Source organism: Populus trichocarpa, chromosome 6, assembly GCF_000002775.5.
Source record: "Populus trichocarpa isolate Nisqually-1 chromosome 6, P.trichocarpa_v4.1, whole genome shotgun sequence".
Lineage (NCBI taxonomy): Eukaryota > Viridiplantae > Streptophyta > Magnoliopsida > Malpighiales > Salicaceae > Populus > Populus trichocarpa.
Window position 1 is genome coordinate 9,891,762 of NC_037290.2, and position 22,538 is coordinate 9,914,299.

General features: G+C 34.0%; 2 protein-coding genes across 3 annotated transcripts; one reads left to right on the top strand and one right to left on the bottom strand.

The window, feature by feature from the left end:
* Positions 1 to 11,865: 11,865 nt before the first annotated feature.
* Positions 11,866 to 18,696, top strand: LOC18100152 (ABC transporter B family member 1). Its single transcript, XM_006381345.3, has 10 exons — positions 11,866 to 12,424; positions 12,545 to 12,599; positions 12,689 to 12,864; positions 12,957 to 13,157; positions 13,291 to 13,550; positions 13,648 to 13,964; positions 14,162 to 14,385; positions 15,622 to 15,995; positions 16,139 to 16,853; positions 17,214 to 18,696. Exons 1-10 carry the CDS (start codon positions 11,960 to 11,962, stop codon positions 18,498 to 18,500), a joined length of 4,074 nt encoding a protein of 1,357 aa, XP_006381407.1. The 5' UTR covers positions 11,866 to 11,959; the 3' UTR covers positions 18,501 to 18,696.
* Positions 18,697 to 20,933: 2,237 nt separating this feature from the next.
* LOC18100154 (uncharacterized) lies at positions 20,934 to 22,351 on the bottom strand. Of its 2 annotated transcripts, none has more exons than XM_006381347.3 (4): positions 22,186 to 22,351; positions 21,977 to 22,088; positions 21,832 to 21,894; positions 20,934 to 21,293 (listed from the first exon to the last, which is right to left on the bottom strand). In XM_006381347.3, exons 1-4 carry the CDS (start codon positions 22,268 to 22,270, stop codon positions 21,191 to 21,193), a joined length of 363 nt encoding a protein of 120 aa, XP_006381409.1. In that variant the 5' UTR covers positions 22,271 to 22,351; the 3' UTR covers positions 20,934 to 21,190. The 2 variants fall into 2 exon arrangements, with proteins under 2 accessions (XP_006381409.1, XP_052309760.1); XM_052453800.1 differs by having other exon boundaries at positions 21,977 to 22,083; positions 22,181 to 22,347.
* Positions 22,352 to 22,538: the final 187 nt, after the last annotated feature.

Genomic DNA, 22,538 nt, shown 5'->3' on the forward strand with positions numbered 1-22,538 from the left:
AACTCTTATGTGTGCTTGTTTGTGAATGTTTGTGTTGATTTCTTCTCTTTCATTATGAGTTTGTGTTAATAAATGTTAGAAAAAATTGATTTGACAAAAAAAAAGTTGTTTTTATTTGTTTTGAGGATGGTGGCTATAAAAACAAAACTATATCATTTTTGTTTTTATGTGATAATTCTTTCTATTATTCATCAATTAATCTATTATGGTAAGGTCTAATATTGGGCTTTGTTCTCAGGATGTTGGTTGGCAGGTAATAAGATCAATTAATACATGATCCCTTTTAAAATGTGTGATTTTAAACTTGTTTTTAAGTGTTAATTGTTTCTATTATTTGCCGAGCAGCTCAGGGTGGTATGTGTTCAATGTTAAGCCATGTCCTTCGGATGTTGCTTAACATGTAATGGAATCGATTAATACATGACACTTTTTTAAAGTGTGTTTAAATTTGTTTTTATATGTTAATTACTTCTATTATCCATTGATCAACTCATGATTATATGGTTTGATATGAAGTCATGTCCTTTAGATATTGTTTAGTAGATAATAAGTTCAATTAATGCATGATACTTTTTAATGAGATTTTCATCTTTTTATTTTAAAATAAATAATAAAGGTTTTTCTTCTTTCTTATGTGAATTTGGACCCCTAGGTTCAAGGGTGCTCTCAACAATACTCTTCTGAACAACTATTCCTCTAGTCAGTCACCTTTAATGAACAAAGTCACTTACTATGAAATCATTGTTTTTGAAACCATTAAATATAAATATTTGTAAAAATATAACATTGTTTTTATTTTAAGTGTTTTTCTTGTAAATATTTATTTTTATTTGGATTTGAATTTGAATTTTTCCATATTCATGTTGGTGTGTGTTTGGATTTATTCATGTGTTACTTTTTTGGAACACCTTTCTTTAATGGTGCAAGCAAATTTGGACTGGATCGGTGAGATTCCATATAGCCTCATCGATAATAAATAAAGGTCTTCAAACTTATTTCAATCAATATAATCTTGAACATACTTATACTTATTAATTATTCATCTTTCTTGCAGGTCCAATACCTGCATTTCAAAAGTAAGGATCGGATCTTGATATTAGACCAAGGTCCTAAATCACAATATCCTAGATCATAATGGTATTTTATTTTTAATAACAAATATACGTATACTAGTTTAAACAAACTCTAAATATACAATCACATTACAAGTTTTTATCTTTAAAAACAAATACGAAGGAGATTATTTTAGGTATAACGGACAAGATGCTCTTTTACATAATCAGCCAAATCTTTTATCTATTAAATAATAAATATAATATAAATATAGTAAAATCCATATCATGAATATCCCCTGCCATCGGTGTTGGCTTGTCATGCAAGATCATCCTCTTCGTTATCAGCGATACGCGAGTCCTGCCTGCTCCTCATTCTCCAACAAGATTATGCAGCAAAAGACGAATAGGTTTTAGAATAGGGACCATGACCATGAGCCTATGATATTTGCGTGAACCAAGAATTTCAGCCTCATCACAAAGTGAGGGCATGTAGGGCACAATACTAGTTTTTAGTCTTTGTGCGTAGAAAGCTGCAAGTCATACTTGGGATTTTGATCATAGTCTAACAAAAAAAAGTGGACCCAAAGCCAATTTTTTATCTAACACTTTTTTTTTTTTTTTACCTCGTTTTCTCGATCATATTTTAAGAGAAAAATGATAACGGTTTGACTTTTGGAGCAGATGTCTAGCGAGTGCCCAACCCTATCTCTAATCATCCCTTGTTTTTGTTTATGTTCGTTGCTCGAGAGAAGGAAACTTCATAAGAACGACTTCTTTGATTTTATTTTTTTATTATAGTTTCATTGATTTATAAGGAAACGTGCTTCATTTAAAAAAAAAAAAACATTAGGGTAAGCATGAAGATGAAGCATTGCGTTCAAAAAGCGCTTTTGAAAAAATTTAATTTTTTTTTTACTTTGAATTAATATGTTTTTGATGTTTTCAAATAATTTTAATGTGCTGATATCAAAAATAATTTTAAAAAATAAAAAAATATTATTTGCATACTTTTCTGAGTAAAAAATACTTTGAAAAACAACCACAACTACACTCCCAAACACGTTGTTTTGGATCTCAAAACATGAGTTTCCCATGGAAAAAGTCGTCAATTGAAGGGTGAATGAGAAAATTTAAAGTTAAGGGACTAAAATGTAAGGTTTCTAAAATGAGTGTACCTTGGCTTCCTCGTGCTAAAGCATGGTTCTTTTCTTATCAACAGACAATTCTTGGTTTGAAAGAGTAATTATTGAGCATAACGTGACGAGCTAATTAAAGAATTAAATAGATCAACAACACTAAGAAAATCCCAAATGCTCAAATTATATTTTTTATTGCATCATTATGATGTCATAGTTACGAATGTCATAAATGTGAATGCATTTTTTTTATAAGGAATTACTGACATTTGAATATTTTACGAGAAATTATAATTGCTGGTGTTTTTTGGGGAATATAATTACTAGTATTTTGAAACTGATACAATTATATATACATGCCTGAGAAAGCTAATTAATTCTTTTTCAGAAAAAATAGTATCGAAAAGATGATTTTCTTTTATTTCTGAAGTAAATATTATTTTTAAAAATTTTATATTTGATATCAACACATTAAAACATTATCTAAAATCATAAAAAAAAATTAAAAATTTTCATAAATGTTAATACATTTTTTTTATAAGGAATTACTACATTTAAATATTTTAGGAGAAATTATAATTTCTGGTTTTATTGGAGAATATAATTACTAATATTTTATTTTTAATATTAAAACATTATAAAAACCTAAAATTATAAAATAAAAATTTTAAAATATTTTTTAAACACAAAAACAAACACACCGATTGCATAACCCTGGCTAACAATTAAGATTGACAGAAAATAATGCAACTTAGGCACAGTAAAGACAATGGAATGGCATAATGAGTGCCACATGCACCACTTTTAATGAGTAAATTGTCCGAGTGGGCATTTGAGTGTTTGTCATTTGATTAGGGTTTTTTTTATATATATACTCTGTTGATTTGCCCCCTCACCCCTCTCGTTGGAACAGAGAGTGAAGGTGGGACGAAAATGGACCACCAACTTTATAATAGCAATAATTACAGGCTCTCGATAGGGAAGAGAGGGAGGAGATTTCCCCCCCTCCTTTTGACTTCTTCAAGGGCAAATTACTTGCCTCCTAATATATGTATTCAATTAATTTCTTTAATGGAAGATCGACCACCGCCCCCTCCTAACTTTGCACCTAATGTCCAACGACCTTATTATTACATGTTTAATTATAATTGATTTTTTATTATTATTATTTCTAGATATCTCTTTTCTTTGTCCTCTTCTAATCCCAGTCCTAAGGAATCTTCACTTTATATACTAATGGGTCAAACTGTACTGTATAATCCTCAAGCTAGGATCCAATGGTTCATGCATGAGCAAGCAATCGTCACACTTTGTTAGGGACCATGACTTCTCCACTTGCTAGTTAAGAGTGTTTTTTTTTTATTAATTTTTTGTGTTTGAAAAAATAGTTTTGATTTTTTATATATTTTTCTTGCTCTTTTAAAAATAATATCAACACCTAAAAAAAATTATGTTAAAAAAATTTGATATAGCCTGATATGTATGATATGTAGCGTGAGCCACCTATTTAGTATATTTTATGACATATTGAGCATAGGAGTTTCCCGTAATGATTATATATTTTTAGATTAAATATCATATTTATTTATCTGTATTTTGTTTTTACAATAATGATTACCTTTTTGTTATCGAATTTGATTGATATTAACATCTTTTTCTCAGTTTATAGGTTCATGCGTTTAATATTTGTTTATTTTAGCGTAAACAATGTATTTATATTTCTTAGTTAAGAGAATCATGATACATTTAAATGCACTTATAATATTGTCCTATTTCTCTACTACTTTAAAAAATAAATTGAGATCCTACGTGCGGTGTTGTGTTCATAATGCCTTTTTTTTTATTATTAATACATGTTATCCTCATTTTATTTTATTATATGTGAGTATCGAATTTTTGATTCACAATTATATTTTTTTTCTTGATATTAAAAATCATGTTAACAATACCTACAAATTCATCCTTTCGTGTTAGAAAAAAAATTATTTGACCTACGGCGAAGCAAATTGAATAGATTTTTTAACTTTGCATTTATTGGCACAAATAGTTCTTGATATATATAATTAAATGCATGTATAAGCTTTTTGATATATAATTAAGACTTTTTTTTTGTCAAAACAAACACGTTGAAAAAATCTGTATATTTATTTATTTATCTTTCTAAAAAACATTATTCAACTTGCGAAGTGAGTGTCAAATAGCTATTTTATACAAAACCTTATGACTTCATGGGTGAGATAAATGTTTTTCAAACTTAAAATATAAAGGCATTATGAAGTCAAAACTTTGATGCATAGTGGACAAAAAAAAAATTTAATATATTGAAATATTAACATATTGGATGGCATATTATTTCTTAAAAAATATTAAGACGATGACATATTAGATCAACTCAGACCAATCATGATTAAACTATAAAACCCGTAACTTAGGGCATGAGATCGTGACAACCCCATGAAACCTATACCAATACAAATCAAGAAGGTCAATCATGATGAACCAAATATTGAAGGTCAAAAATGAAAAAAAAAAACTAAATCTAAAATAAGACCCAAAAAACAACTTGAGTAAATCTATATTGGTGGTTGGAGCCACATCGCAGGCCAAGAAAATTTTAAACGTACATTAAAAAAATAGTTAAGGTGACGTAAGTGTTTTTAGAAAAGTAAAAAAAATCCAAGACTCGAGTCATTGATTCGCCTAGGTTCCATAAGATCATTTAATTTAATAATATGAGAGAAAAAAAAAAACAACCCTAATTATATATATGAAAAACCAAGCAAACCTTATAAGCATGAGTTAGACTTAGGTTCAATAAAGAAGCCCAACTCCCAACCAATGTAATATTGAATGATAAAATAGAGAAAAAAAATCTAGACTTGGGTCATTAAGTCAACATGTTTAATAAGCTCAGTTATTTTAATAATATGAAAAAAAAACAAATATAATTCAATAATATAAAAATACAAGCGAATCCGGGTGAACCTTTTATACAGAGGTTAAAATTCTAAATTTACAACTCGTGAAATCGCATATCAGGTTCAATAAAGAAGCCCAATTCCTAACAAATTTAATACTAAAGGATAAGATTGTAATATATATATATATTTTCCAAACAAAAAACACAACAATCAAAAGAATGAGGATCAAACTTGATAGGGAACAAAATTATGGAGGGTGAAATTGCAACAAAAAATCAATTTGGAAAACCATCTCAAACAAAAAGAAAAGAATATAAATGACAGATACCAAATTTAAGAGATGAAAAAAATTGAAGGAGGGTGAGTTTGAAAATAATTTCCAATTTGAAACAATTAATTGATATAAAAGAAGAGCAATTAAAATGAGAGGGGCTAAATCTCAAGAAAAAATAAATTGAATGATTGTTGTGATTTCTTTTTAAGTGCAATATGCCAATTGAGGTGTGGAGAGAGGGGGAAAAAATCCAATACGTGTTAAACCAACAAGAATGACAATACATGTGCTGCCTAAACAAGTAATCATCGCTAAGAGAAATTGAAAAACACCATGGAAAGCTATTTTTTGGCCACCATAAACCGTTGCACATACCACTTGAATGTGGCGGAGCACCTTACATGTTGGTGCATGTCGAAGCACGCGCTAGTCACCTTTTTTTTTATTTGTGATTCAATAAAAATACCAAATGTGCCTTTAATACCATATTACAACCACACACAAAATTAAGAGGAAAGTACCAATAAGCTCTTAGAGGAAGGCTATTTTTTTTTTCAAATTCTAAGAGCTATATAAATTAAAAAAACTAAAAAAAATTCAATGAGATTCTAAATTCAAGTTAATAAATTTTTTATTTTTAAAACATTTAAATAATTCTACTATGCCATCGAAGGTACCCCAAATTAAATAAATAATAACCTACAGACCTCGTGAACGTTAAAAGATATAATTACTACTCACAAAAAGCTTTTTGTTTTTTGATTTGAAGAACAAAATTATACCTTTACTATTCCAATAAATAACAATTTCTTTCTTGATTTACAAGACTTTTTACCCCCAAAATTAAATTTCAGTTAATACATCATTCAATCAATATGATTTTTATTAGTGATCACAATCTAATCCATAATATATATAACATTAATTTTATGTCAAAGTTCTTAAATCTTAAGAACCATCACATGCATTAATAGAAATTTTAATGGTAAATATCAATTATATTATTTTACCTTAATAAAATTTTACATGCTATAACAAAAACTTTATACTCGCCAAGACAGTAGAAGTTTCTCCGACACAACACATGGTACGTGACAAAACTATCATGTGTCGATACAAGTAATTACTTGGCGAACAAAATAGGCTGTCTGTCATGATTAGAGAAAACGAAAACTTTGTAATGAAAAAGAAAAAAAAATAAAGAAGGAAACATACATGATATTTAATTATTTTCTTAATAATGATATTTCTAACATCTTTTGTTGGAGAAACTCATGTTGTCTTGGGCATCACGAAAAACTTATTTGAATTAAAAAGACTTCTATTTTGTACAAGAGAAAAACATTTTTTAATTTTATATCACAATACAAAATATATGTTCATAAATTCAACTCTATTATATTTTTAAGAAATAGATTAATCATGTTTTTTTTCATTAATACCTATATATACATCACATAAAAACCTAATAATATAAAATAGGCTTCTTAAATTACCCATAACCTGTATAGTATTTTAGTAAAACTTTATTTTAACTATTAAAATTGTACAAATGCTTAAAAATAACTCCTCAAAGCATAGTTTTCAGACCCGACCCGGTCCAAGGCCCGGGTTCTAGGTTTTGACCGGGTCACCCGAGTCAATTCTTTTTTTTTTAAATCAAAACGACGTTGTTTTAGTAAAAACAAAAGTCAACGGGTTGCAACCGGGTCTTGCCGGGTCAACCTGCCGGGTCACACCGACTTTTTCCTTTCTCTATCTTTTCTTCAACTCGACCCAGTTCAGCACCACTTGGCCAAGCAAGGTTTTCATACCATGCCTCAAAGTCAATAATTAAAATCTAAAAAATAATAAAAGTACATCAAAATTTATCAAAATCAATTAAATTAGCTAGATTCTTGATATATATATATATATATATATATATATATATATATATATATATATATATATATATATATTCTTGAAAAATCAATTGGAATCCTAATGTTTAAAACAATTCTTTGTTGATGGGGTTCTTCGATCCATGTCAGTTAACATTTTCCACTCAATGTGAATATTTTATGCAACAAAATAGCATCATTTTTGAAGAAAATGAAATGCAAAACACTAGCTAGTGGACATAAACAAAAACGACTAATTAAAAAATATTCCAAACATTAGTGGGAGCTAATTGATATATCTTCTCGGAGGGTCTCCCTGTCCATCCTGAGCATGTTTGCTCTGGTAGGGGTGTGAACAGTAACATCAACCTCAGTTGACTTCTGGGTTTTTTTTTTAATTTAAAAAATGAACGGATTGTTGAGATCATTTATGGGAGAGTGACCAATTGAATGGGGAGGGCCTTGCTCTGGATCAATAGGATGCAGATGACATCAGTCAGCCGTAAGCACCATCGTGGCCAGTGCAATGATATATTCGGGAGCGGTTCAAATATTATTTTTGAAAATTTTTGAAATTTTGTTTTTTTTTTAAATTAAATATTTTTTATGTTTTTGAATTATTTAGATGGATTATTGTAAAAAAAAAATTATTTTTTTAAATTATTTTAATATATTTCTAAATAAAAAACAATTTAAAACATAACTTTTATTATATTCTCAAATACACATACATGTCTTAAGTTTGGTTTCAAATCCAAAATTTACTCCAGTCTAATGCAAGAGCAAGAATGAACGGTTTTTGGGTTTGCTTTTTAATGGTCGAGTTTGGATCTTTTCAAGATAATTAAAGATTTATATAATTATTAATTTTAAAATTTATAAAATTAATTGAGATCTGTCTAACCCAAACAATTAAATTAATAATAAAAAAAATAGAGCTGGCAATTATTATTTCTCCCTGTTTCGTCACATTGATGGGGTTGTAGCTTCTTTAATTGGAATGTCTCACCTGACTATAGTCTCCATTCTGTGTTATTCCCCCCTCTTTAGCCCCCTGTACAATACAATTATTTCTCCTCCCCACTGGTCTTCAATAAATGACGTGTCTTTTTTCAAAGATGAGGTAAAAAGAAAAAGAATTCCCTTATATTTGGTGATATCATTTCAAATATCTTAGACTTATTTTTCCTCGTTTTAAATAAAATCATGATATCTAAAAAAACCACAATTAGTTTAAGTAAAATGACGAGAAAACAGATAAAAAAAATTAAATAATATTACCTCTTTATTAGAACTGTAGTTATATTGTTCAAAATAAAAAAAATAAATATTAGAGGATCTAAATGCGAAAGAATAACAATTAAACTAACACTGATTTTAAATTATAAAAGCAGGCACCACTGATGCGTACGCTGATTTAAGAAATGATCGTTGCATCAATTAAACTTATTTTTATTTTATTTTTCAAAAATTAACTATTTTTTTATTCTTAGAAATCTCATTTGAAAATAAATGTTAAACTTTAGTTTGTTTTTTGGCATAAAAGCAACAGATGAAATAAAAAAAAATAGAACTAAAATTAACTAAATAAAAAAAAACGAGGACAAAATGAAGAAATGGGCTTAAAAAAAAGAAAAGAAAAATTGCATGGCAATTAAGTGATAAGCATAACGATGGTTGGGAAATAAATGTAAACCATGCACGTTTTAAATAAGCAAAGCAAGTACTTTGCACCTTGCAGGGTGCAGCAGCAGAGAATTGCCCTTGGGTTGAGTTATTAAACCCAATCTAAGAGTCAACCCGAATTAATATCCGGTTATAAATCAAGTTGATTTACTGAATCAATTAATTTTTTTAAAAAAATTAAAATGATTTTGTTTTAAAAACTTTTCTTAAAAAATGTAATAAATTTAACTTGATTTCGAGTTACCTTAAATTGAATTTAACTAAATCGAATTTTGTAGACATGATATAGGCTATGAGGGGAGTAGGTTAGGTATTGCGTTGACCGTTGACCGGGTAGATTAGAGTGGGTGTAATAACAGTGTTTCAGAGCAAAGGATTGAGACCAAAGATGTGTCTTTGCAAAGCAAAAAAACAAAGTACAGTGTGGCTGAAAGGAGAGAAAAACATCAAACCACTCTCTCTCGTTTCTTTTACCTTTCGTAATTCATAAATAAACTCAAATTTCCACAGTTCTTAGCTCAATCCCCACCAAGAAGGAATAAAAAACGAAAAAAACTGTCTTGCTTAAAGAAATCCACAGTGTCAGATATGGCAGTTACGTTTATTGTATTCTAAGTCTGAAAAAGAAATAAAAAAGAAGAAGAGCTGAGTCACTGAGTTATAAAAACCACATAGGCATGATTAGAGCAACATCTCTCACCCTGTTCTCTGAAAACAGGCTTATTTTAGTTCAGCTTTGACAGTGTGGAATAGTACTGTGACCTAGAAAGAAATTCAGAGCATCTCAATTTTGAGAAGAGAAAATGGGTGCATATGGCTAATTTGCTGTCATGTTCACCATTAAATAAATAAATAAAACAATCAAATTCACCAAATCCAAAGATTTTTCCAAGATTTCCTGCCAATTTCTTTTTTTGGGTTTAACGTGGGTGTCCGGACCAGCTTACGCGCACCTCGACTAATCCCACGGGCCTTGAAGTTAACGACCATGTAAACCTCCAGTGGCCATCATATGAGCAACCACAGGGCTCGAATCTGAGACCACAGAGGGAACAAACCTCTTGATCCCAAGCTTTTACCACTGACAATTTCTTGTTTCTTGAAGCGGTATCCGCTGCAACATATTTTTTAATATTACCATTGAAAATCAGGTTTGTTTGTTAGTGAACTAGAGTATTCAAAAATAATTGATTTTTTTATTTTAAATTATTCTTTTAGTATTTTTATATTGTTTTGATGTAATAATATTAAAAATAAATTTTAATTTAAAAATATTATTTTAATATATTTTTAAATAAAAAAATATTTTAAAAACCATCTACCATACAAAAAAAACATGTATATTTTTATGAAATACACTGCGCATAAGCAAACGCGCTAGAACTATTTAACACCTGTGCTAAAGTTTGAAAGTTTCCAGGACTAGAATGGTTGGTCTGACTGACACAATCATGAAATTCTAACGTTGGGATTTTATTTTATTTTATTTTTAATGCTGGAGGAAAATAAAAAACCTAGATAGCTAGAGTTTGACTAGAGTTTACACGGTCCATTTTTACCAAATTTCACAGATGGCATAAATACCTGCTTCTGTGTAATTAACGTTAATTACAGTTTGTGATTAAAGAATTTTTATTTTTATGTTTTAAAAGTATTTTTAAAAAAATTTAAAATTATTTTTGATTTTAAATTAATATTTTTTTAATATTTTTAAATTATTTTAATATGCTATTTTAAAATTAATTTTTTAAAAATAAAAAAATATTATTTTAATATATTTTCAAATAAAAAATACTTTAAAAAATAATTCCAATTACCCTCGTAACAAACAATGTTTACGGGAACTTGGGAAGTGATTTACTGCTAAATTTTGTTTGTTTAGCATTAACAAAAAAATTAAATCGCCGCACTTTGAAAAGCATTCGCGGCAGAACACTACTTTAATCCCACGAAACTGTTGCAAAAAATCGCTCAATCGAACAAACAAACGGTTATACCTCCCTAGCAAAATCTATTGCAGGGAACGTCTTATAAACCTCTGCAGATTGCAGGGAAGGACGCCGGATTTAAAGGCAAGAGACAAGACAGAGAGGTAAAGGGACGGCCAGAGAGAAGAAATTTTTTATCTTTCACACTTTACAGTCCTAACCTAACTTGCAGAAGAAGCCAAAATTAAAGAATTGAACAATCGGTTCTTCTGCATGTTATACTAACAAACAAGGATAACACTAATAACGAAACTACATAAAGATTGGAGGAGTATAATAAATTTAGAGTGGACGGTCTCTTGCTGGTTTTCCACCACGAGCGTAGTAAAAAACCCCATCTCCAGCTTTCACACACAGTGTTGATTGTCGGGTGGAAAGCCCTCTCTCTAATCTCAGCATCTGTCCCTTTCTGTGTGTTTTTTACACCAGAAGCAAAGCTTAAGGAAACCTCATGCTGTTTCCCTCTACTTCCTCTTTGGTTACACGGATGTACTTCCTTTATTTTCAGTATCAGATTGTCTCGCTCTAATTGGATTTGGAGGATAGATTTAGAATATGCTCGTACATGTTAATAATTGCAGCTTTTGCTATTAAAAATGTTTAATTATATTATATGCTGTTAAGATATTTCATATTATCATATATTAAAAAAAGAAGAAAATCAAAGTATCTTCATTTTATAGCTCCTTGTTTTTAACTCCTGAACAGTTTTGGAATTAGATTTCAAACTGTAGCATGAAAAAAAAAGCAAAAAGCAAAAAGCAAAGAGTAGAAGAATGTCTTTGGCCATAAGACTGGAGAACGAGAAGAGAGAGAAAAGAACAGTGAGGATGAAGTAAGAAACATGAGACTTGACTAAAAGAGAGGGTAAAAGGATAAATATTAATTAAAAAAAGGGGGAAAATAAAAGAACATAAGCACAAAAGCCAGATAAAGTGCGATAAGAAAGGAGAGAGGAGGAGGTGGGTTTGTTTGTTCAATAAAGCTAGGTAGCTAGCAAGAGAGAATTTTTGCAAATGTCACAAGAGTCTCTAGAGATAAAGACGATTGAACAATGGAAATGGTCAGAAATGCAAGGCCTTGAACTCGTGTCCGAGCCTCCTCCTGATCCCTCCTCTCACTCCCATCCCTTTAAAACCACACCAACTCGAACATTAAACACAAACTCCACATACCAACAGCAAGAAAGTGTAGTTGAGAGAAGAGAAATGGAAAGTACAGAGCCAAAGAAAGATGGGACTTCTAGTAACAGTGGTGGTGGAGGTAACGGAGAGAAGCCGGGTGAAGTGGCTGTAGCTGGGTTTGGAGAGCTGTTTAGATTTGCTGATGGGTTAGATTATGTGTTGATGGGAATTGGGTCAATGGGTGCATTTGTACATGGATGTTCGTTACCTCTCTTTCTCCGGTTCTTTGCCGATCTTGTTAACTCTTTTGGTTCTAATGCCAATAACATGGATAAGATGATGCAAGAAGTTTTGAAGGTACTTAATTTAAACAAAAAAAAAATCATAAAAAGAAAAAGAAAGCAGTATCCTTTTTTTTATGTTAACATATTGACAAACAAGAATAATAATGTAACTTTGTGGTTTTGAATTTTGCAGTACGCATTTTACTTTCTTATTGTTGGTGCTGCAATTTGGGCATCATCATGGGCAGGTAGGTTCTGCTGCGGTTTCTTGGTTTGTTTCGATATGCATGCTAATGATAATAATGGAATTGAAAGAAAGCTTAAATTTTGGACACAGAAATATCATGTTGGATGTGGACTGGAGAGAGGCAATCAACAAGGATGAGGATCAAGTACCTAGAAGCGGCATTAAACCAGGACATTCAATACTTCGACACCGAAGTTCGGACATCAGACGTTGTTTTTGCCATCAACACTGATGCAGTGATGGTCCAAGATGCTATCAGTGAGAAGGTAAAAACAGAACAAGAAAAACCCTGTTTCATCATTCCTAATTAGGCCTCTTTTTGACTAAAAATGCCTTCTTCTTTTTGGTTTTTGTGCAGTTGGGTAATTTTATTCACTACATGGCAACATTTGTTTCTGGATTTGTGGTGGGTTTTACTGCTGTGTGGCAATTAGCACTGGTCACTCTGGCAGTGGTTCCACTCATAGCTGTAATTGGAGCCATCCACACCACCACATTAGCCAAGCTCTCTGGCAAAAGCCAAGAAGCTTTATCACAGGCTGGAAACATTGTAGAGCAGGTAACAAAAAATGGCGAGTTTACTTTGTGATTCACGTACTTTCAATTTGTAGAAGATGGAAGCTAAATTCACTTAGTGAGACTCTCTCTCTCTTTTGTATTTGGGCATTTGCTAATTTGAAGCAAAATTGCAGACGATTGTCCAAATCCGGGTTGTTTTGGCATTTGTTGGGGAATCAAGAGCATTACAAGCCTACTCGTCAGCTTTGAAGATTTCTCAAAGGATTGGTTACAAGAGTGGATTTTCAAAGGGAATGGGATTAGGTGCAACTTACTTTGTTGTTTTCTGTTGCTATGCTCTTCTTCTCTGGTATGGAGGTTATCTTGTTAGACACCATTATACCAATGGAGGTCTAGCCATAGCTACCATGTTTGCTGTTATGATTGGAGGATTGTAAGTGCTTGATTTTACCTCATGTGATCAGGAATTATAATTTGATACGTTTATCAAATCAAATCTTGATTTGGCTAAAGTTTTGTTTTATTGGCAGAGGTATAGGACAAGCTATCCCTAGCATGGGTGCATTTGCCAAAGCAAAAGTTGCAGCTGCAAAAATTTTCCGAATAATCGATCATAAGCCGGCTATTGACCGAAACAGTGAATCTGGGCTGGAATTAGAATCAGTTACTGGGCTTGTAGCGCTCAAAAATATAGATTTTGCGTACCCTTCAAGGCCAGATGCTCGAATTCTGAACAATTTTTCGCTTAATGTCCCAGCTGGAAAGACCATAGCTTTGGTTGGCAGCAGTGGCTCTGGTAAAAGCACTGTAGTCTCGCTCATTGAGAGATTCTATGATCCCAACTCAGGTAAATTGTGCCACAGTTTCATTCTTAGTAAACAAAACAAGAGTGGACAACAACTTGTGAAAAATGTCAATGTTTTGATTGGCAGAATTGATGTATAACTGCCAACTGAAGTAAATTTGTTTCTTGAGTTCAACTAGTCCATGTGGATCTGAAAGTTTTAGCACAAGTGTTCTGTTAATAAAATTAATTTTTTGCAGGACAAGTACTGCTAGATGGGCATGACATTAAGACATTAAAGCTGAGATGGCTGAGACAACAAATAGGGCTAGTTAGCCAAGAGCCTGCCTTGTTTGCAACAACCATCAAGGAAAATATACTATTGGGAAGGCCTGATGCAGATCAAGTTGAAATAGAAGAAGCTGCCAGGGTTGCAAATGCCCATTCGTTCATTATCAAGCTACCCGATGGCTTTGACACTCAGGCAAGTTAGTTTTAAAGATGCAGTAACCTGTGAATACTGGGTAAGAAATTGACAATGGCAGCTAACCAACTACGTGTCAAACCTCGTTAGGAACCTATTGAACTAGCTCTCATAATTATCTGTTCCCTTTAAAAAATTTGGAAGATCTGAATTTAAATCCCTTAAGTAATTTGAATAGAGCAGGTAGTTAATTCCTTACAAAAAAAATAATAATAAGTACACAAGTGAAGAGCTCTCCTATGCAAGGTAAAATATTTGACTTTGTGGCTGTTGGGGGAGGTGGGGTAGACGTGGTCATTCCATAATGTGAAATGAAATGATAGATCTTGACCAGTAGCCAGTGCGAGTCACAGTTAGATTATGTTTTTTTTTATGCCATATAACTTGCCACCACAATACAGTAAAGTATTCAGAGATTGAATGGTTTATTTGGTCAAAAACTTAACCTAACCTTGTCCATTTTCTTATTAGAAGTCAATGTGAGAATGCGTTGTGGTCAGGCATGCATTTGAAAGAAGGTAACATGTTATAGTCAACACTGCATGTGCATGTGTAAGGTTTTATATGTTTATGCAGAAATAAGGACGAAATAAACCTAGAAAGAGGATATGTCAAGAAGAAGACAATATTTAAAGAATGGAGGGCATGATGTCATTTTTAAATATGCCAATCTAATCCCATGGAAAATAAATAATTCTCAAGTTTATATAAAACTCAAAATCATTAGAAGGCCAATAAGGAATCTCTATGATGTTGACATTGGGGGTCGATGATTACTTGAAGACAACAAGTGGGAGCAATAAGCTTAAAGAAGAATGCATTAATGTTCATGAAGAAATTCCTCATTTGGATATTAGTTAATCAGCTAGATTATAAGCTAAATAATATCTTTCAAGGAAAAACAAAATGAATTAACAATAACATATAACCGGGAAGAAAGTCTAAATTTACCATGGACCTAGAGGAAAATTTGAAGAAATAAACTTGAAGAAAATTCTGCTTATGTCTCTGTGATAATACAATTAGCCTGAAAAAGTAATCATGTTACGCTTTGACCAGTTGCTGAGTAATTGAAAAGGAATGATGATCAAAATATATTTCTTCAATCCGTACCAATTTTGGAATACTATTTCTCAGTTTTTGTTTCTTTTTTATACTTATATTGGAAATCGATAAAACTGATGTAGAAATTCAAAAGAGCATATGGCACATGTATAAAATGATTTGAAATTGCAGGTGGGTGAGAGAGGACTGCAGCTTTCTGGAGGACAGAAGCAGAGAGTAGCTATAGCAAGGGCTATGCTGAAAAACCCAGCAATTTTGCTCTTAGATGAGGCAACGAGTGCTTTAGATTCCGAGTCAGAAAAGCTAGTGCAAGAAGCCCTTGACAGGTTTATGATTGGCAGGACTACTCTTGTCATTGCCCATCGGCTCTCCACCATACGCAAGGCTGACCTTGTAGCTGTACTCCAGCAGGGTAGTGTTAGTGAAGTAGGAACACATGATGAGCTCATTGCAAAAGGAGAAAATGGTGTGTATGCCAAGCTCATTAGAATGCAGGAGGCAGCACATGAAACAGCTCTAAACAATGCCAGAAAGAGTAGTGCAAGGTAGGTTCCATTAACTTTTGTCCCCGATTCCTCTTTTGAATTCTAGCTCCTTTTATTTTGGTATTTCTTTGGCTCCTAAAATGTGAGAATGTTGTTATGGACTAAGCCATGAGTTTTCCGTTTAACATAGTTCTTTATTACAGGCCTTCTAGTGCAAGGAACTCAGTAAGCTCACCAATAATTGCCCGTAATTCATCATATGGCCGATCACCATACTCACGCAGGCTATCTGACTTTTCTACCTCCGATTTTAGTCTCTCCCTTGATGCCCCATTCCCCAATTACCGACTCGAAAAACTTGCTTTCAAGGAGCAAGCTAGTTCCTTTTGGCGCCTTGCAAAGATGAATTCTCCTGAATGGGTCTATGCCTTGGTTGGTTCTATTGGGTCTGTTATTTGTGGTTCCCTTAGCGCCTTTTTTGCATATGTTCTCAGTGCTGTACTTAGCGTCTACTATAATCCAAACCATGATTATATGAGCAGAGAAATTGCAAAATACTGCTATTTGCTAATCGGGCTCTCATCAGCTGCACTGATATTCAATACACTACAGCATTCCTTCTGGGATATTGTGGGAGAAAACCTTACAAAACGAGTGAGGGAGAAAATGCTGACAGCAGTGCTAAAAAATGAAATGGCATGGTTTGATCAGGAGGAAAATGAGAGTGCTAGGATTGCAGCAAGATTGGCTCTTGATGCAAACAATGTCAGATCAGCCATTGGGGACAGAATTTCAGTGATTGTACAGAATACAGCACTCATGCTAGTTGCTTGCACTGCAGGGTTTGTTTTGCAGTGGCGCCTTGCCCTTGTTCTCATTGCTGTCTTCCCTTTGGTTGTTGCAGCCACTGTTCTACAGGTTTGTTTCTCTAACCAGTTCCTGAGTAATTCACTTGTAATCTGGTTATAGGGAAGCTACTGTAAACAGCAAACTGGTCAATCATGGCTTTTGCAACAATACTGAAAGAATTATGTAGGAGGAACGTGATAAGTTATAGCAAGGGAAATGGTACTCATATTTAATCATTTTATGAACCATCTGAAGAGTACCATACGTTCACAGACAAATCCAAATGGTTTTATGATGTTTCATGCAATAAAATTAGTTCCCATTTTCCGTAAAAACCAGATGTGATCTGAAATTTTCAGCTCTTTTGTTAGGTATGAAAAATAATTCAACTTAATGAACTTTTTTTGGTCTGCCTCTGATTGTTAACAGAAAATGTTCATGAATGGTTTCTCGGGAGACCTAGAAGCTGCCCATTCCAAGGCCACACAACTGGCAGGAGAGGCCATAGCCAATATGAGGACTGTTGCTGCCTTCAATTCTGAGGCAAAAATAGTGGGTCTTTTCTCTACCAATCTCGAAACTCCTTTACGGAGATGCTTTTGGAAGGGACAGATTGCAGGAAGTGGATTTGGGATTGCACAGTTTTCTCTTTATGCTTCTTATGCTCTGGGTCTTTGGTATGCATCCTGGCTAGTGAAGCATGGAATCTCCAATTTCTCAAACACAATCCGAGTTTTTATGGTCCTCATGGTCTCTGCCAATGGTGCAGCTGAAACATTAACCTTGGCTCCTGACTTCATTAAGGGTGGTCGAGCCATGCGCTCAGTCTTTGACCTGCTTGACCGCAAAACTGAAATTGAACCTGATGATCCTGATGCCACCCCTGTTCCTGATCGTCTTCGTGGAGAAGTTGAGCTAAAGCATGTAGACTTTTCTTATCCCACTCGCCCTGACATTCCAGTTTTCCGCGACCTCAATCTTCGTGCACGAGCTGGCAAAATTCTTGCCCTTGTGGGTCCTAGTGGATGTGGTAAGAGCTCTGTCATTGCTCTCATACAGAGATTCTATGAGCCATCATCTGGGCGGGTGATGATTGATGGGAAGGACATTAGGAAATACAATCTCAAGTCCCTGAGAAAGCACATTGCAATAGTCCCCCAGGAGCCATGCCTCTTTGGTACTACCATTTATGAAAATATTGCATACGGGAATGAGTCAGCAACAGAGGCTGAAATAATTGAAGCTGCTACTTTGGCCAATGCCCATAAGTTCGTATCTGCATTACCAGATGGGTACAAAACATTTGTAGGGGAGAGGGGAGTTCAGTTATCTGGTGGACAGAAGCAGAGAATTGCCATTGCTCGAGCTTTAATAAGGAAGGCCGGGCTTATGCTACTCGATGAGGCAACAAGTGCACTAGATGCTGAGTCTGAGAGGTCTGTCCAGGAAGCCCTGGATCGTGCCTGCTCAGGAAAGACCACAATTGTTGTTGCACACCGGCTATCAACCATAAGAAATGCTCATGTCATTGCTGTAATTGATGATGGTAAAGTAGCAGAGCAAGGATCCCACTCGCATCTATTGAAAAATTATCCTGATGGGAGCTATGCCCGCATGATACAGTTACAAAGGTTCACACATAGCGAAGTCATTGGAATGACCTCAGGTTCAAGTTCCTCAACCAGACCAAAAGATGATGATGAGAGGGAAGGCTAGTATTGATTAAATGAAAACACCAGTAAGAGGAGTATATCCCATGCATCCCCTGGTGATTTTCTGGGTTTTTTTTGTTTCGATGTTAATGCTATGGTATAGTAGTATAGTATGTTTATTATCTTCTTTTTTTCTTACCACAAATTTTATAATCTTATGAATCTTTCCGAGTAAATGATAATGATGAATACTTCCACGAGATTGAGATTCATGGAAGCATCCCTTGTGCATGTGGTTTGTCGCACCTGCTTTCACAAAAAGATGCCCAATGTTGGAAAATAATTGAGAGAAAGGTGTCAAGGCATTCCCTGCATTTTTTATGTACGATTAGGAACTGTGCTCCCATCACAATAAGTGTCTGCTTTCAAATGTCAATCAAATCATGCAAGGAATCCTGATCATATTTGCAACAATGATCAAGGGTTTGTGCAATTAGGCTACAAGGGCTATCATGCATGCCAGGATTCCATTACTTTCCGACTTCCTGACGGAAAAAGAATGGACCCAGTGGCAATGGATGTAGACCTGAATACTAATGACGTGCTGGACAATTATGCATCACAATCCAAACTTTGAGGCGATCATATTCCTGGCGATTCGAAATCATCCAATCTTGAGCTTAATAGGATGCGTATCCATTTATGATTTGGTTTGTGGGGAAGGAAATTATCGAGTGTCAAAGTTCACATGGTGGTTGGTTGCACATGTGTGTCATTTGAGTTTTCAAGGACAAGATAGCTCCATGCGAAACAAGGACAAGTACTACCCCAAAGAGGGGACCTCGTTGAAATCAATAGACCACGCTCCTTCGACCATTAGTAGAAGCTGCTGCTGGTGGTGGTGGACAAGCGTGAGACAAAAGTTTAGGATATGGCATTTGGAAAATGACAGCAAGGGAGATGATAAGAGAGTTAGATCAGGGCCTCATGGGATGCTCTGTCCTTGCGTTCTTTGCGTGGGCCATACCCAATCTCTTTCCATTAAAGAAATACAAGGATGCTAGCGTGCACAGATGGGCTTTAATGGCGCTCTTGTTTTCAAGTGCTCGACAGCATTAAGCTTTTGGAGGGACACTGGATGATGACTCTCTGTTAATATGTAACGACTTCAACAGCTGTTTCTTGTCTGAATTGGAAGTTGCAAATACTTGAAAACAATGGGAGAGACAAGAGTATCAGGAAGAAATGATAGTAATCTTCACGTTTCTGCAACAATGTACTGCTCATAAAGAGGTCAAAATGTTTTGGCATTCAGGAATCAGGTGATACCTATGGTTACAGCATGCGCTGGTCTCTGAAAAGATGTTTTTTTTTTTCTTTTACTGTGAAGTCTCCATTGGTCTTACAATTATTACTAACTGCAAAGGTCTTCTAATTGTGACTGTGGATGCAGCTGACACACTCAGGCCACCTCGCATTTGAATACAAAAGCAACCCGCCAAAAGCCACAACCAGAATGCCAGTATATATGATAAGGAGAAAGGGCCAGAACAAGTAGATATACGATAAGAAGGGCCCAAAATTTAAATCCCAAAACCAAGACAGAAAGATGAAAAAAAAAACAAAACTACTGTAATCAAAACTTTTGATTATATACTGGCAAGTCTGGCATTCTGGGAGCATGCTTTGCTAATAAAAATGAGGGGCCTGTCATATCTTCAGGGACAAACCCCTATCTTATATCTTAAGCTACTGTTTCTACTTCACAAACATCAACAGGAACCAATCATCAACCATACTGGGACCTTCCACCTTTCCCAGACAAAAAAATTCAAGCAAGCTAATTATTGATTGAAAGAAAATGAAACAAACCCAAACAACATAAGATATTTATGTAGTTTCATGCAATTGCGAGAGGTTTGCTGTCAAACTATAAACTCAAGGGCTAATACCTAATCTGCTATATAGCATATAGATGCCATTTAATTTTCTTGCTCACCTTACAAAACGTACTGTGAAATTATAAAAGCTGCAATTCTCCAATAACATTCTCTGATCCTGAGAATGCTCTAGATTCCTTTCTTGTTTCTCATGTTCCACCAATTTTTTTTTAAAAAAAGAAAATCCTAAAACTAGAGTTGGATATATGGATAGGGCAGACGTGCAGCTTGATAATCAGAGACGGGTCTGCACTTTGTAAAATTTCACTTGCTTCTTCTGCCTTTTCTACCGGGGAAAAACTCAATGAAACACGATTTCCCATTTCACTTGAATCTCTTGCGATCTCTTTTTTAATGATAGATCATCAAGGCAATTAAAGGACACGTCTCATAATCGGATAATCCCCATTGATAAATACATAAATCACTCTAATGGATTCAAAGAACTGGTACCCGGCACAGCCACAAATGTCGCACAACAGGTATTTTCAGACCTGGAGATGAATGGAAAAAATATTTCCGCTGATGCAGTTAATACCGTTTGTTTGAAAATTCAATGGTGAAAAAATTTCTCATCACATTTTTTTTTATATAGAATTCCCTGTAAAGTTATGATCACATGACCATCAATATGCCCGGATGTAAAATCCACATAACATCAATTGGCCAAGGTATCAGGCCTTCCCTTCGGATATAAGGTACCACTGCAGAGACCTTTGTTACAAAACAAAATAACCTCCAGCTAAAGAAGGCCTGTTTGAATTTACTTGTCATCTAAACTAGTGTATCAGCAAAGAAACCAAAAACAGGATGCTCACATGGACATAAGCTTAAGACCATTATCCGGGGCACCCATTCCAGCAGCTAACTCAGCATCGAGTTGAGTATGAGGTGCAGGTCCCATCATTTGCTTCACACTGCATTCAGCAAAATCATTATCAGACTAAGTACCCTGTCCTCTATTTTTAAGATATGTATGGGCAAGCATTAGGTTTAGTAGTTAAAATTAGCAGGTGAAAAAGGTCTTGGACTCAATTCAACATTGTGGGGAATGAAAATCAGATATGTGGATTGTGGTAAAACAATGGACTTGACCAGTTGAGTTGTGCAGATAAATTAAGTAGACCAGTCTCGGTTTCAACCAGCTAATATCTGGGAGGAAAACATGGTCTAGTTAACCAGGATATGAAGATTAAAGTATTCATAACAAGCACCCAATGGAAAAAATTAATCCAATCCTTTATGTGGCTAGTATTGATTAAGAAAGCTCTATTAACTCATGCGCCCAATGACCGCAGAAGATTACTAGATCCTCACATTAGACCATTTAGGGATTTGCTCTGCGTTAGCATTAACAAACTTGAAGTGCATAACACAGTAGCTTTCTAATTTTAATAGCAGAAAGGACAAACAACAACAACAACAACAAAATTAGAGAAACAGGGGAAAACTGACCGCTTCTTGTGGCGTTTGGTCTTGAAGTGCTCATCCCTCACAGTCACATTAGCAAAGTAGCGGCTGCCCCAAATTAATTGATAAAAGGTAAGGAAAAAATAAAAACCCAACTGAATTTACAATATAAATAAATAAAATTACATACTCGCAGTGGAGACAGTAATATTGGCCCATGCCAGGTAAATCCTCGTCGAGAGGCAAAATTGACTTCATCTCTCCATCAGGTTTTTGCAGCTCCTCATATACCGCATCGTCGGGTGAATCAAAATTATCAAGTCAAGGAAACAGTAGACACACAAAATTAAATATACAAAAAACCTTAAGAACAGTGATTAATAATCAGAAAGAGGATATCTTTGAGGAGGAATTTGGAGCGACGAGCCGTCTTGTGAGAGTATCTTCTCTTCTTCACCTTCCTGCTTGGACATTTGCCTCCCATTTTTTTAGGGTTTTGATTTCTCAGGGAACAGAATTGAATTGCTCTAGCTTTTCCTTTTTTCCTTTATAGCAAACACTGCAACCGACGTCGTTTTTGTCGGTTATTATAAAAAAGAAGAAGCTAAAAGCTAATCAGGATTTTACTGTGGACATATTTACATTTAAGTGATTTTCATTGTTTTAGGGGCATGAAGGTTTTTTTCATTAAATTCATTAGTCATTATAAAAATAAACAGGATTAAATAGGTTTTTTATATTTTTATTATATA

Bases quoted from the DNA above. Each gene is read 5' to 3' on its own strand.
- LOC18100154 (XM_006381347.3), bottom strand. From the start codon at position 22,270: ATGGGAGGCAAATGTCCAAGCAGGAAGGTGAAGAAGAGAAGATACTCT. The intron at 22,089-22,185 runs ATATCCTCTTTC...ATTTTGATTCAC, and splicing joins CTCCAAATTCCTCCTCAAAG to CCGACGATGCGGTATATGAG. The intron at 21,294-21,831 runs GTCAGTTTTCCC...TGCTGAATGCAG, and splicing joins ACCAAACGCCACAAGAAGCG to TGTGAAGCAAATGATGGGAC.
- LOC18100152 (XM_006381345.3), top strand. From the start codon at position 11,960: ATGTCACAAGAGTCTCTAGAGATAAAGACGATTGAACAATGGAAATGG. The intron at 12,600-12,688 runs GTAGGTTCTGCT...TTTTGGACACAG, and splicing joins TTGGGCATCATCATGGGCAG to AAATATCATGTTGGATGTGG. The intron at 12,865-12,956 runs GTAAAAACAGAA...GTTTTTGTGCAG, and splicing joins AAGATGCTATCAGTGAGAAG to TTGGGTAATTTTATTCACTA.